Genomic DNA, 15,023 nt, shown 5'->3' on the forward strand with positions numbered 1-15,023 from the left:
AGGGAGGGGAGCACTACACATTGGGGTCAGTTGGGGGGAAATGGAGGAGGGACAGTGGGGGTGGGGAGCTGGGGAGAGATAGCAAGGGGAGAAATGCCAGATGTAGGTGATGGGGAGGAAGTCAGCAAATCACACTGCCACGTGTGTACCTATGCGACAATTTTGCATGTTCTTCACATGTACCCCAAAACCTAAAATGCAATAAAATAAATAAATGGGAAAAAAAAAAGACAATTTTCAGGTAAGGAATAGTTTAAAATGTATTCACATGCAAATCTAATTAACCACAAATCACGTATTTCCTTTTTTGGATGATGAATCTTTTTCCTTATAGAATAATAAAATTATTTAAAAATCAAACCTCTCTAAGAGGTAAGTTTCTGCTTCTAGAATATTTAAATATTTAAATAATCCAACTAAAGCAAGCATCCCTTTTCTTTATTCCATAACAAGAAAATGTGATAGCAAGAAAATGTGAATTGCCAATTTTGTTTACTGTATTAGAAAATCAAAGATTACAAAGTGGTATTGTAGAGTTGTGTGTAATCATTTTTCTGCATGTGTGTCAGATACACTAGGCAAATTATTTTATTCCAGGCTTGTTTCCATGCCATTCATCCTATATATATGCATGATGAAGAGGAGCTTGGTTCTGAGAATCATAGCACTGAATGGGTTTTTAGAGGTCTACATGAATTTCTTACTGTCTGGAAGACACCCACTTCTAGAATACAAGCAATAACACAGGCTTGGAGTCCTGATAGTGCCAATACCCAGGAATGCTCTAATTCCATTTGGGAATAACCTGGGCTGTTAAATTATTCAAATTAGCCTTTTGAACATTATCTACCTGAGTATCCTGGCTTTGTGTGCTGAAGACTCCAGAAACCATTGCATAAATGATAGAAGATATACAGAATAAGTCAGACTTTCCTATGAGATCTTTACTTGGCAGTCTCAATTGTCAATGATTCCTTTAAAGAGAGTGCTCCTCAAAATGGTATGGTGTCTCAGCAGGGTAATAATGACTTCCCTTGCTTTGAACACACTATTCTATTAACATATTCATTTTTTTAAACTCTTCTTTTCCACCAGATAATTGCTTTCTGCAATAAGAGTTTTTGAGACTCAGTTTAGGATTTTTTTTTTGATATTATATAATTTTCAATTTTTTTAAAAAATTATACTTGAAGTTCTGAGGTACATGTACAGATCCTGCAGGATTGTTACATATGCCATGGTGGTTTGCTGCCTCCATGAGGTATTTCTCCTAATGTTAGCCCTCCCCAAACTCCCCACCCCCTGCTATTGCTCCCCTAGCCCTCCACCCCCCAACAGACTCCAGAGTGTGATGTTTCCCTCCCTGTGTCCATGTGTTCTCATTGTTCAACACCCACTTATGAGTAAGAACATGCAGTGTTTGGTTTTCTGTTCTTGTGTCAGTTTGCTGAGAATGATGGTTTCCAGATTCATCCATGTCCCTGCAAAGGACATGAACTCATTGTTTTTTATGGCTGCATAGTATTCCAAGGTATATATATGCCACATTTTCTTTACCCAGTACTTTTAAAAAATTACACACTTAATGACTGACATAAATGCCTATTCTAAATAAAAAACCTACTTCCTGTAAGTAGCTTTTTGAATGTTCTATCATTCCCCATTTTTGCTTTCTCCCAACTAGGATTATTTATAAATTAATGAGAATGTCCTTAAGATCTTTAACCATAACCAGGTAAATTTGCAGCAGCTCAAATTATACAGAGTACTCTAAGCTAAAAAAAAGACATTATGTTCAGATGATTTACATGAGAGTTCCCATCTCATAGGGCAAATGATCAGGAACTGACCTAACTTGGCCTTGGGAATTTAAGAAGCCCGAGTGATCTCTAGAAGACAGGAAGAGAGGAACACATGGTGCCACATATATTTACACAAGAGTGTGGGAACCAACTTCAGCAGATATTTCAAAGGGTTTAGATTGGGTAAGTCTTTAAACAAACAAAACCAAAACAAAATACCAACTGTGAGACCTTAAAACATTCACTTTTCTACTCTGAGCTTTGTATCTACCAATCATCAAACTGGAAACAAGAACGAAGGTCCTGTCTCTTCTTATCATTCTGTAATTCTAAGGCAATGAAACAGGTAAGGATAATATTTAGACATTAGCCATTATTCCAGTTTATGCTCCATAATGGGATGGAAAAATGAGAGTGTTAATCAGATCAACTTACCACAAGGCTGGTGTTGAATTTATAAAACCTCTGGACTGTTCTGTCACTGAAGCTATTGCACAGGTTTTTCTTTACGAAGTTGGGGTGGTTGAGGATATCATTTGCTACCAGGGGCTCCTACCAAGGCCAAAGAGAACAGAAGACATATGCCATGTAGTGGGCTGCAGGTGGTTGGAGAACTGAGCTGCTCAGCGTTGTGACAAATACCTTGTGGGTGATGTGCTGCTGCTCCACAGGTGCATGTCCTTTGGGGTCGATGAGAGTTGGGTGCGCCACCAGGTAACCCCTGTCCTCCATTATGAAGCATCTGTACCAAAACAAGTGATGCCCCTCATTCATATCAGCTATTTTTTTGTTTTTTTAAACGTATTCAGAGAGTATTTATCTTGCCAGCCCTGAAACAAATTGGATTTATCTCAGGTTCTCAGTAACTACTCATTGGAAATATGAAGGGAAGCTTGCAGGCAGGTAGACAGGTACACAATTTTGAGGTTGTGGATCACCTAGGATACAGGTAAAGGTGAGAGTTACACCCAACTCTGTGGTCACCAGAATGTGCCCATAAAGAATGTGCCCACCCAGTCCAAGTAAGATGGACTCAGACCTTTTGCAAGGATGTATGAATGGGAAGTTTATTGTTTTTTCCAGGGAGGCAGATCCTGAAGGAAGTAGACTTAAGTACTTATACCAACAGATTTTAAGTAAGCCATATAATTTCTTCTTCCAATGATAAATACACACAAAATAACAACATGCAGGGGATGTATAAAAGTATATAGTAGTCCTGCTCCCTTATCTGTGGAAGATATATTCTAAGACCCCCAATGGATGCCTGCAAGTGCCGATGTACTGAACCTTATATACATGGTTTTTTTCCTGTATATACTTACCTATGATAGTTTAATTTATAAACTAGGCCCAGTAAGAGATTAACAACATTAACTAATAATAAAATAGAACAATTATAACAGTAATAAAAACTATGTGAATGCAGTCTTTCTCTCTCTATATTGTATTACGCTGTGGGTAACTGAACCTTTGCAAAGCGACACCAGAGATAAGAGGGGGACTACTATATTTGATAGAAACAATAAATGAAGATAGAACTGCTTTAATCAAGACTATATTTTGCTTTATTTTACTTTACATTAGTGATACCAGTTTGCCAGGAATTCCACATTTCCCCATCAGGACCAATGACACGAAGTGAACCATGAGATGGAACTAAGAAAGCTATTTTTAAAAGCGGCCTGCATTAAATCAAGGGAATGCCCTTGCTTTGATCAGACATGTGCTTTTGAAATTCAGGAGGCAGAGAGTTTTGGTTCCATGGTCTCTTTCTGAGGAAATGTAAAAGGAACAGTCTAAGCAGCTGAAAATGTCACAAAGACTTTGGTTTAATGACAAAGTGAACATCAAAAGTCCAACCCAAGAGTTCCCTCTGGTCTTTCTAGTACCAAAGAAAGGGGAAGCCTCTAATTACTGACTTTCAGGGAAACAAGAGGTTTTGGTACATTCCATGCTGCAGATATTTTTCTTGTTGTGTGTAGAATCAGTCTGTCCAAATCCTAAAGAAAATCTTGGAAAAATGAAAGAAGAGAAAAAGAACAAAAACCTTCTTAATAGGACACTCAGACTATAAATTCAATTTCTAGACTTGACCATTCAACTACATATACCTGACATCTATTTTTAAATTTCTGCAGCTAGAAAAGAAATAGCATCCCTAAAGGGCTTACCTTATTTTGTTGCCACCATCTTGGTTACACACTGGTAACAGGTCCATCAGAACTTTGTAGAAGTATCTGAGTGTGAAGTCAATGCCCATCACAGCCACAGTGTGCCCGGAAGATAGCTGTGTACTTTAGGTGAAAAAGATCAATGAGAACCATAGGCATGGCTTATTTAAAGATAAAAGCTATGTTCAATCACAGGGACATTGGTATTAGAAATACCTTCCCACTGTTTCTCCCTACTTCTCCCACAACAAAAACAATCAACTAAGTGACTGATTTAACACAACATGGGAATTTTAAGAAAGAAAAAAATTTAAGACTTAATGTAGAACTGTCTAAATAAGACTGGCCCAAAACCTGAGCAGTTGTGAAATATGATGTTCAGAGAGTGGCTTGACTGACAAAAATATGAGTGCAGAGGCATAAGGTGGGAAGTTGGATGTATAACCACTATGGTTACTTCCAACAGACTTCTAGATAAAGAACAATCCTCCTAAGCAACACTTTTATTATTTACTTCATTTTGTAGATAAGAAAACAGATCTCACAAAGGTTAACTGACTGGCGTAAAGTCATAGAAAACTGAGGAGGAACAATGTCTAGTCTAGTTTTCTTTCCACAACATTAAGGTTGACTCTGCTCAGAGCACAGCTACTATTCTAGAATGAGACTCTCCTGGTCCATAGGCCAGTACTTGCTCCATTCCACCCTGCTACTCTCAACAGCCAAGGAAGAGAAAGTTGGGCAGTAAAACACAGTGCTAATGTTTCTGGCTCTGGAATCAGCAGATCTGAAGTCAAACTTGACCCTGTTGCTTTCTATATATGTGACTTATGGAATGCTGTTTAACCTTTGTAAGCTTCAGTTTTCTCATATGAAAATGCAGTCAATAATAGTACCTACTTTATAAGGCTGTTATTGGGATTAAATGAGATGATGTATTTACAGTGAATAGCTAAAAAAAAAAAAAAAAGAATTTAAGCTAAAGAAAACTAAACAGTGAAGTTGAGCCCTCAGGCATGGGTTGACAATAAACTTATCACTCTTTCGGAGAAAATGCACTTCAAGACATTGCTAGGTGTGTCAGAAATGTGGACTTCTCACTTGGGACCTTGGCTCCTTTTAAGCTATGCTCATGGGTAACTGGGAAGGCATGTGCTATTTGACCAATGAACTCCCATACTCTTGTTGCTGACAATTTGCAGTTTACCCAACATAGGGACTTTCTAAGAGCCTATCATCTCCCATCATATACCTGCCTAATTTCTTTATTAAAAAATTTCAAAGAAAAATCACAAGAATCTTAATTATTTCTCATAGCAATCTTACATGGTATTATAATTTCCAGAAAACTGAAGCTTGGGGAAATTAGGTATTTGTCAAGGTCACATAGTGAATAACTAGTAGAAGCAGAAATTTATTTATTATTTTTGTAAGAGATGGGGTCTTGCTATATTACCCAGGCTAGATTCATGCTCCTGGGAGCTCAAGTGATCCTCCTGCCCCAGTCTCAAGTAGCTGGGACTATAGACACCCAACAATGGGCTGGTGGAATCAGGGATTTAAACTTAGTGTCTTCAACTCCAAAGCATATACTCTTAACCATGAAGTTATACTGCCTTCTTAGATCTGCAGAGCATTCAAGAGTTTCCAAGCAACTTTACACCATTTAATTATCTGTGAAAAAGCCAGAACGGAATCATAGTTCCGGTTTTATAAATGACAAGATTAGGCTCAGAATGGCAAAAACACAAAAGACAGATCAGATCACCTTTTATTTACAGTAGAGAGAGACCAGTGCCCACATCTAGCTCTTTCTACAATACTATAGCTACCTTAGTGAAAAATACCCCATAGGTGTTTTGGTATAAGGCAATTTATTTCTAAACTTCCCTTGTATAACTGCTATCTGCTTCAAAATGAAAAACATGTTCAAGCAACAGCATGCATGTTGCCTATGTAAGTCTAGGATTCATATTTTCACCTGCATTTCAGATAGGTACACTGTTATCATAGCAACTCATAAAGAATGCCATTGGAAACAACAACAAAAAAAATCACACCAAACCTACATTTCTAAGCACAACAGATCAGGTTGTTTACGATACTTCTGTGAGATTTTCATGGCCAAAGACACATCTAACCAGTCCTTTGCTTAATGATTGTATTTCATCTCTAGCAGCATCGCCATTCTCCAAAGAATGCAAACCCAGATTCTCAGGGTACTAAAAATGTGCATGAAAGAATCACAAGAGAGCTTCTAGGAGTAACTGATAAGTGAGTGTTGAATTAGAAAATGCCTCTAATTCTCAGCCAAACCACTTCTGAAATCTGAGTGCATGGGACTGCTTCATGACAAGCTGAATATTAGCTTAAGCTTTCTCTTCTGACCTGTTAAAATGCCAGAGGTTTAAAGCAAAAATAGCATGATAAAAATAACTGCCATCTATATGGGACTCAACCTTTTAAGCACAGTACTACGCACTTGACATGCATCATCTCTAATTCTCATCCTATCAGTTTAATGCAGGTATTACAGCCTCTGTTTCACATGACGTCAGAGAGGTCACAAAACATTATTATAAAAGTGCTTAACATTTATTGAGCCCTTACCAGATATCAGGCACTGTTCTAAGAGATTGACATATATTATTTAATTTAATCCTTAAAAATAATCATTTGAGATAGGCGCTAATATCTCACTTTCCTAAGTGGGGAATCAAAGGTAAAACGGAATTTGTTTATAGTCATGCAAATAATAAATGGAAAATCTACTTTGTGGGAGTAGAACCACATGTTAGGAGGGATGAAGTTCTCAAGCTGAAGGCCAAAATCGCCAGTAATCATTTGAAAAAAATACCTTTGCAAAGCCTATCTATCCATACAGCCATCAAAGCCACAGTTGCTCTGCTTGAGCACCATAAGTAGTAGCTGACTTGCATTCTAAACTCTGTTGATTGAAAAATACTGACACAGAACAGAAAACCAAACACTGCATGTTCTCACTCATAAGTGGGTGTTGAACAGTGAGAACACATGGACACAGGGAGGGGAACATCACACACTGGGGCCTGCTGCTGGGGACAGAGGAGGGCTAACATTAAGACAAACAACTAATGTAGATGATGGGGGTGATGGATGCAGCAAACCACCAGTATACCTATGTAACAAACTTGTATGTTCTGCACGTGTACCCCAAAACTTAAAGTATAATAATAATTTTAAAAATTAAGAAAAAGAAAAATACACAGCTCCGAATAGTAAAATCACATTCTGGTAAGCAAAATATTCAAACGACCAGATGCATGGGGCTGCATATTGTGCAGGGCAAGAGCAGACACTTATTCAGGGAATATACACTCACTGAGTGACTCAGGAGGCAGAATCTAGGATTTCAACTGCCATTTCTTGCTCTTGTTATACTCTAGTTAAACTTGTGTAGGTTCAACCCATGATGTAAAAGTAACCACATGAGGGATCTGAACCTGGGTTTTCCTTTTTTACTGAGACAGAGTCTCACTCTGTTGCCCAGGCTGGAGTGCAGTGGTACAATGTTGGCTCACTGCAACCTCTGCCTCCCGGGTTCAAGTGAGTCTAGTGCCTCAGCCTCCCAAGTAGCTGGGATTGCAGGCATGTGCCACTACATGGCTCATTTTTTATTTTTTTATTTTTATTTTTGAGTAGAGAAAGGCTTTTACCATGTCGGCCAGGCTGGTCTTAAACTCCTGACTTCAGGTGATCTGCCCACATTGGCCTCTCAAAGTACTGGGATTACAGGCGTGAGCCACTGCACTCAGCTGAACCTGGGCTTTTCTAACTTGAAAATCCATCATATTTCCATCGTGATTCACTTGGACTGACACAATAAATATTTGTAAACAAACCAAATAAAAATTACTCCGCCCACTTGAATCCCAAGAAAAACATGTAAACCTACATATACAACCATAAACATCTGCCCCTACACTTCCTCTCCTGAACAAAAAAGAATACATCCAGACAGAAAAGCAAATGGCTCTTGATAATAAACTGCCAGGTGAGGAGAGCCACTTAGGTCACCTAAAGACTAAGGCACACCTGGGTTTTGATTCCCTACACTATAACAACATTTTCAAGAGCCCAGTTCTGGCAGTTCTGGCCCATTTCATTGTAATCAAAGACCAAGGTGACTGCAGTCCCCTCAAAAGAAACAGCCTTTGTTTACTTTTCCTCAACTCATTAGAATATATGGGAGGGATGACAAGTCACTTTATTTAGACATCAATAGGCATGTGCTTCACACATGGTCTGTTAATGAAAACACTGAGGGATCTGTTCTAAGTAACTGTTTACTTGTTTGCATGTGAAATATTATATGATGGGAGAAGCTGACAGTCAGACAGATATCATACCCTACAAAGGAGTCAACATTTGGCTGGCTGCAGGGCCCCGTTTCCCACAGAGACATAGGCCATGATATTGAAATTCCATATCTACAGCCTCCCAATTCTTGCTCCCAATGAACTTCCATTAGAGGAATTCTACTGAATGTCAGTCATTTGACATATAATGAGCACCAGTGAAAAGCACAGACTTAAGCAAGAAAATCTGTCTCCTATAAATGTTAAGGCATCATTACAGGTACCAGTCAAAATATGGTCTTTCTTGGTTGCCAGGAAAAAATAGCTATTTGTATAATGAAGGGATTAAAATAATGCGTGTGACTTGCTTCCCTACCCAACATTTCACTGACATCTGTAGCTTAAACTGAAACCTTAAAAGCAGGAAATATAAAGCGCTCTAAATACATGTACAGTGATATTGATATAGCATTCCAGGAAAATCAATTTTCAAAAAGTAATTTTTCAAGAGATAGTTTCAAGGACACATTTTCTTTTTTATAAAAAGAAAACCAAATAAACAACTTATTTAATTCTAAAGAGTTAGACTCAACTACAAAAGGCAATAAATTCGGTATCTTGGTACTTTTTCTTTCTCTCTCTTTTTTTGAGGGGCGGGGGGACAGGGTCTTACACTGTCATCCAGGCTAGAGTGCAGCCTTGAACTCCTGGGGCTCAAGCAAGCCTCCTGCCTCAGCCTCTGGAGTAACTAGGAATGCAAGTGTACACCATCATGCCTGACTATTTTATATTTTATAGAGACAGGGTCTCACTATGTTGCCCAGGCTGGTCTGGAACTCCTGGTCTGAAGTGATCTGCCCACCTCAGCCTCTCAAGGTGCTAGGATTACAAGTGTGAGCCAATGAACCCAGCCTGTTTTTCTTCATTAAAAATTCTCCTTTTCTTGGGAAACTCTCTGGCAATCATAATTGCCAGGCTCCTATTGATACTTCTTTCATCAGTTTAAACTGGATGTTTCTTCAAATGGCTCTTTAGACTCCAACATCTTTTTTCTTCTCCATAAAGGTCATCATGGCTGCCAAGAACAGGGCTAACAGCCTTTCACTGACTCAGTTTACATGACCTCCTTGTGAGATAGGTATCATTCCCATTTTATAGACGTCAGGAGAAAGCTAGGGAATTGAAGGTGACATAGAGAGAGATGTTCAAATGCCAGCCTGCTTCACTTCAAAGGTCATGCTTCTGCCTCTAAGCTTTGGTGCCAGTACTCTTCTATTCAGATTTCCAAAATATCCTTGATACATTTAAGAAATGGCTATAAAGTTAATTAACGTATTACCTGGATGAATGAATTGTGTGACTGATTGTCACGACATAACCAGCTCCTCCAACATCTAAGTAAGGACCAGTCAAAGAAATCAACCCTGGATTGGCAACTGCATGGAGATACCTAATAGGTAATTGAGACCAAAGAAAGTCATGTTATTTAGAGTATGCACCTCTACTCTGTAAATTTCAAAGAAAAGTGAGCTTAGCCCTCTAAAAATATTTATGATAAATTATGTTTGTGTCACACTGAAATGCAAAAGGATTCTCATCTTTTATATCTGACTATAGCATCAATACAAGAAGCTAAAAAAATCTGATATTCCTTCTTACTTTAAAAAGAGACACTGAACTCAGTACATACCTGGGCATTTACTAAGATCTTAGTATAGTTTTTTTTTTTTTTTTTTTTTTTTTTTTAGACAGGGTCTCATTCTGTTGCCCAGGCTGGAATGCAGTGGTGTGATCCTGGCACACTGAAACCTCAAACTCCTAGGCTTAAGCAATCCTCCCACCACAGCCTCCTGAGTAGCTGGGACTACAGCTGTGTACCACCATGCCCAACTAATTTTTATATTTTTTTTGAAGAGATGGCATTTTGCTATGTTACCCAGGTTGGTCTCGAACTCCTAGGCTCAAGCAATCCACCTGCCTTGGCCTCCCAAACTGCTAGGGTTACAGGTATAGATGTTTTAGAGACAAACTAGAATTTCTGTTCTTATGTCCAATTGGCTCCCCTGCTATAGCGTATTGTTAGCTTTTGCTTTTGAAAATTAAAGTCAAAATGAAGCCTAAAGTAAAAGAATGTTTTTTAATTTATGTGTTCATTTTTTACAGGTCATACATAAGCTGTAACTTGATTCCATAATCATGTGTAGTAAAATAAAGTCTATCCACTAGGGACACATTTTGCATAAGGTAGGAATCCAACAAACCACTAGAAATTAAAATGGCCAAGCATAAAGAATTTCAGGCTCAAAATTTCAATGAAGAGATAAAAACACTGTAGACAGAAAAAAAACCCCACACAGCTGTTGTTAATGCTGCATTGAAAAAACTATTCAGAAACCTTTTTTACCACCAGGAAGGTATCTTCTTTAGTTTAATGGCCTGAAGTTGCTTTATTGTATGTATTTACCATGTCTCCCACCTTTGACAATGGAAGCCCCTAAAACTCACCATTGTCTCCTAGTAGGATCAAATGCTTTGTCCATGAGGGAACCAGGATAAATTCTGAGGACACCATTGGGCGTTGCTATGTAACGGCGGACAATGTAAGTGTTCAGGCTACTCATTTCCATTTGTGTCATCCATTCATCTGTGACGTGGCTGGTAGCCATTACTTCATTTCTGACAGAGAACTGGGAAACAAAGGAAGACATAGCAGGGATCCTTTAAAACTCATATGAAAAGAGAGTGGGCTGCTGGCAGGGCTTCCCAAAGCTCTGTTGCAAAGAAGCCAAGCCCAATTACTTTTTAAAAATCTTTTCACAGCAGATGGATGCAGCCAAACTTGGTGAAAACAAAAGCTTGCAGAAATACAGTCAGCAGATACATGATCACCCAATTGTTCACCCTAGCTAGTCTGAGTTTGCAAAGAAAAATCCTATAGCAAGTCATTAATATACACACAATATACATACCAACCCTAAAGCTTTGTTCTTTACACTTTCTATTTATATTTATCTCAAGAGACAGCAGAGGCACTTTACTTCTTCCCCCCGGGGTAAGACAGGGCTGGGAAAGTTTCACTAGTCTCTAAATCACATCCCCTCCTAATATCACTGGAAACCACCGTTGCTTCTGAGGCCTGTAACAGATTCTCCATGTGGCCCACAGGGCTTCTTAATCCATCAGAAGGGTCGCTGCTGACCAGCCTCCCCCTGGGCCACACACTCTGCAGCTCTCCAGCTGAGAGGCACAGATGCAGAGCTGGGATTCCTACTTCAAAGGTTCACGGCCAGCACCCCCTGCTGGGCCTGTGGAGAGGGACACTAGAAATGGGGCCCCATGCCAGCACTTACTTTGAGGCCCGGGTTAGCAATGAGGCGGGTGTTGTCGCTGAGATAGGCGGTGTAGTGCTCCACCATGCGCTTTGTCTCTGGCTGGCTAAGGTGCTCATAGGGGGAGGAAAAGCTGCCAGCAGACAGCATGACGGTTGGACTTTCTGAAAAAGAAGCAAACAAAGCAGGCCTGAGAATGCGGAGACTCCATGTCATCCCAAACAAAAGCATCAGTCGGCTCTGCCAATCTGTCAGCGATGGTGGCTTAATATCTTCCATCAGGAAACAAAGAGCCCAGCGCTGAGAGGAGCTAAAAAGGAAAAAGGTTACATTCTCTCCCTTCAGGGAGCTTACGGTCCTAAGAATGAACCGCTAAAGACATGCACCAATAAACACAAGTACTGGGAGTGAAGGTTCTTCAAACTATCTGAGATCTACATATAATATCTTATGAGGAGTGAGGGGACAGCTTCTGACATGCATGAAGCCAGCCTGGATTAAATCTAGGCTTCACCATTTCCAGGCTGTGTGATGTTGGGCAGGTTGTGTTTCTCTCATTTGCATGGTGGGGAAGATAACAGCAGCAACCTTATGGAGAGATATGATGAGAATTCAGTGAGTTAATATTTGTAAAGCAAATGAGTATTAACTATCATTATTCATAGTAGTAGTAATATTTAAGAAGGAAAGATGGAACAGTGAAATCAATGCAAAAATCAAAAAATTATTCACTCAGATGGTGGCAGCAAAACTTGACATAAACAAAAGCTTCTAGAAATACAGTAGTTAATGTAGACGTTTTATTATTGGTCTGATCTAACAGGAAAACCTTAGTTCTCTATTTAAGATAAAAATCCTCACAATGAATCATAGTACAAAAGAAAAACATTAAATCTTTGTCTTTGAGATGCTCTACTGTTCAACCTTACCGTATTTTTAGAAGTTTCAGAAAGCACAACCATGTGTCCTACTCATTTAAACACGTAGGGCATTTCCTCCTCCTTTTGTTAGTTCTCACACATCGTGTTTTGTCTCCTTATAGCCTAGTGATCTCTGATTGTGCTGAACATTGTACTTAAAAAGTAACGTGTAGAAATAGCTTGAGGCCTAAGAAGATGGGGGGATCTTTCTCCAGAGAGGATTGTTGCTTCATCCTGCCTGGTGCCACACTGTAAGATGTAGCAGGTGGGGTGCTGGAAAGGGTTCCCAGTTAGGAGGCAGGATACTGACCTAAGCACTGTGTGACTTCAACTAATCCATGACCATCCTCTTTCAAAGGCTAATGGCTAAAGTTCCCCAAACCACTTAGATGATAGGAATCCCAAGTGAAGGCCAGATTTAACTTCAGGCCTTCCGCTAAAGATGTAGTATTTTAGAATCTCTGCTAAAAGCATGTATGTGTGTGGGGCTGAGAGTGAAAAGAGTAGTTTCATTTATTAGAGTCTCCACCTTTAGTGGACCCTGGATTTGATTTGTGTTTCTCCCCCTTGCCTGAAGTAGTTACTTAAAGCACTGTTTAATTTCACAGCTGTTTCTTCTGGATTGGTAGATATGTACATTGCAATAGTGGCTTTGAGTGTTGGCTCTCTTCTCTAGGTTCTTTTTTTCTCTGAGATTTTTGCCCAGTAATTCTTCTCTATCATGTTAGCTCTGATGCTTTCCAGGATTTTAATTCAGGATTATGTTTCCATCCAGGAATTTTATTAAATAGTTGACCTCAGTAGGTTGGGTTAGAATCACCTAGTCTGCTATTCCCAGAAAACATTAAATAATGTTATGTTTCATTTAATTCTGATGATATCTTCATGGGCTACGTTGGAAGATTATTATTATATTAATTAATCAAAGCAAAGACAACCAGAGGCTGGAAAAGGTTAGGGTGCTTAGCAGCATGCTGTGGATTCATGTATATATTCTTGTGCAGCCCCTCCATGCAAGGACGTGCCAGAAAGAGAGGCTAGTTCCTGAACTCAAAGAAGTTAGGATCCAACTGGAGTGACAGGTGATAAGGAAAATAGAGAAAAATAACAACGTAAGAATAACACAATAATATAAGAAGTGTCAAAGGCATACATCCTCTTCAGAGACAAGAGAGTTGCCCTGGGGCTGGAGTAAAGAGAAGGAGACATGGTTTGGGGAGCGGGTTTCTTTTGTAGTGAGAGAGACTGGCATTTTAGGAAAGCCTAGAGGAGTAAGATGGGTTGAGCACAAAGAGACAGAAAGAATCAAAATACAGGACCCAAAGCTTTGTGTCTAGGAGGTAGACACGCTTATTTATACACACATATACGTATTTGATTGCCTTAGATGATGTACTGTTAAAAATTATTCTTTGTCTCTGTACCAAGAAAGATGATGTGCTTCCATCAGCTCACTCGAACACAGGTGACGTACATTTAAGACCTAGCCTTTAAACCCCCACATCAATGAAATCAAATGGAAACGACTTCTCTGCCATTGCTTCCCATATTTCCCACTCTCTTTTTATTGTATTTTAATTATCTTGGTTCATTTTCATTGCCAACTGATCCTAACTAAGATGCCCTTGATTACCTCTTCCCCTTGTCCTTGGGCCTTACCATCCAGGTGAGGAAGGGTGACAAGAGCTCGCAGTGAAAGTCAGACATTGGCTTATGGTCTGTTTGTTAATTGTATATAAAATAATAAGTTCAGAGGCCAGGTGCATGGCTCACACCTATAATCCCAGGACTTTGGGAAACCGAGGCAGGAGGATCACCTGAGGTCGGGAGTTTGAGACCAGCCTGACCAATATGGAAAACCCTGTCTCTACTAAAAATACAAAGTTAGCCGAGCATGGTGGCACATGCCTATAATCCCAGCTACTTGGGAGGGTGAGACAGGAGAATTACTTGAACCCTGGAGGCGGAGGTTGTGGTGAGCTGAAATCGTGCCATTGCACTCAGGCCTGGGCAACAAGAGCAAAACTCTCTCTCTCAAAAATAAATAAATAAATAAAATTTTAAACTACATTATCTGAATAATCTCTATGAGGCAGAGCTTGCTGTTCAACTGAAATACAGTGCAACCCACAGATATAATTTAAAATTTTCCAGTAGCCCAATTAAGAAAAGCAAAAAGGGACTGGGCATGGTGGTGCTTATAATCCCAGCACTTTGGGAGGCCAAGGTGGGAGAATCACCTGAGGTCAGGAGTTTGAGACCAGCCTGGCCAGCATGGTGAAACCCCATCTCTACCAAAAATACAAAAGTTAGCCAGGTGTGGTGGCACACACCTGTAACCCCAGCTTCTCGGAGTCTGAGGCAGGAGAATCACTTGAACCCAGGAGATGGAGGTTGCAGTGAGCCAAGATCGTATCACTGTACTCCAGCCTGGGCGACAACAGCGAAACTCTGCGTCAAA

General features: G+C 39.6%; 1 protein-coding gene across 2 annotated transcripts in view; it reads right to left on the reverse strand.

The window, feature by feature from the left end:
• CACHD1 (cache domain containing 1) overlaps positions 1–15,023 on the reverse strand; it is a 228,154-nt gene that overhangs the window by 23,745 nt on the left and 189,386 nt on the right. For both annotated transcript variants that reach the window (XM_037743111.1, XM_017541535.2), the window contains exons 14-19: positions 11,664–11,806; positions 10,819–11,000; positions 9,653–9,763; positions 3,977–4,099; positions 2,445–2,544; positions 2,238–2,354 (exon numbers count right to left, since the gene is read on the reverse strand). In XM_037743111.1, coding sequence (XP_037599039.1) covers positions 2,238–2,354; positions 2,445–2,544; positions 3,977–4,099; positions 9,653–9,763; positions 10,819–11,000; positions 11,664–11,806 — 776 coding nt within the window. The remainder of the gene's footprint in view (positions 1–2,237; positions 2,355–2,444; positions 2,545–3,976; positions 4,100–9,652; positions 9,764–10,818; positions 11,001–11,663; positions 11,807–15,023) is intronic.

Source organism: Cebus imitator, unplaced genomic scaffold (assembly GCF_001604975.1).
Source record: "Cebus imitator isolate Cc_AM_T3 unplaced genomic scaffold, Cebus_imitator-1.0 Scaffold135, whole genome shotgun sequence".
NCBI lineage: Eukaryota > Metazoa > Chordata > Mammalia > Primates > Cebidae > Cebus > Cebus imitator.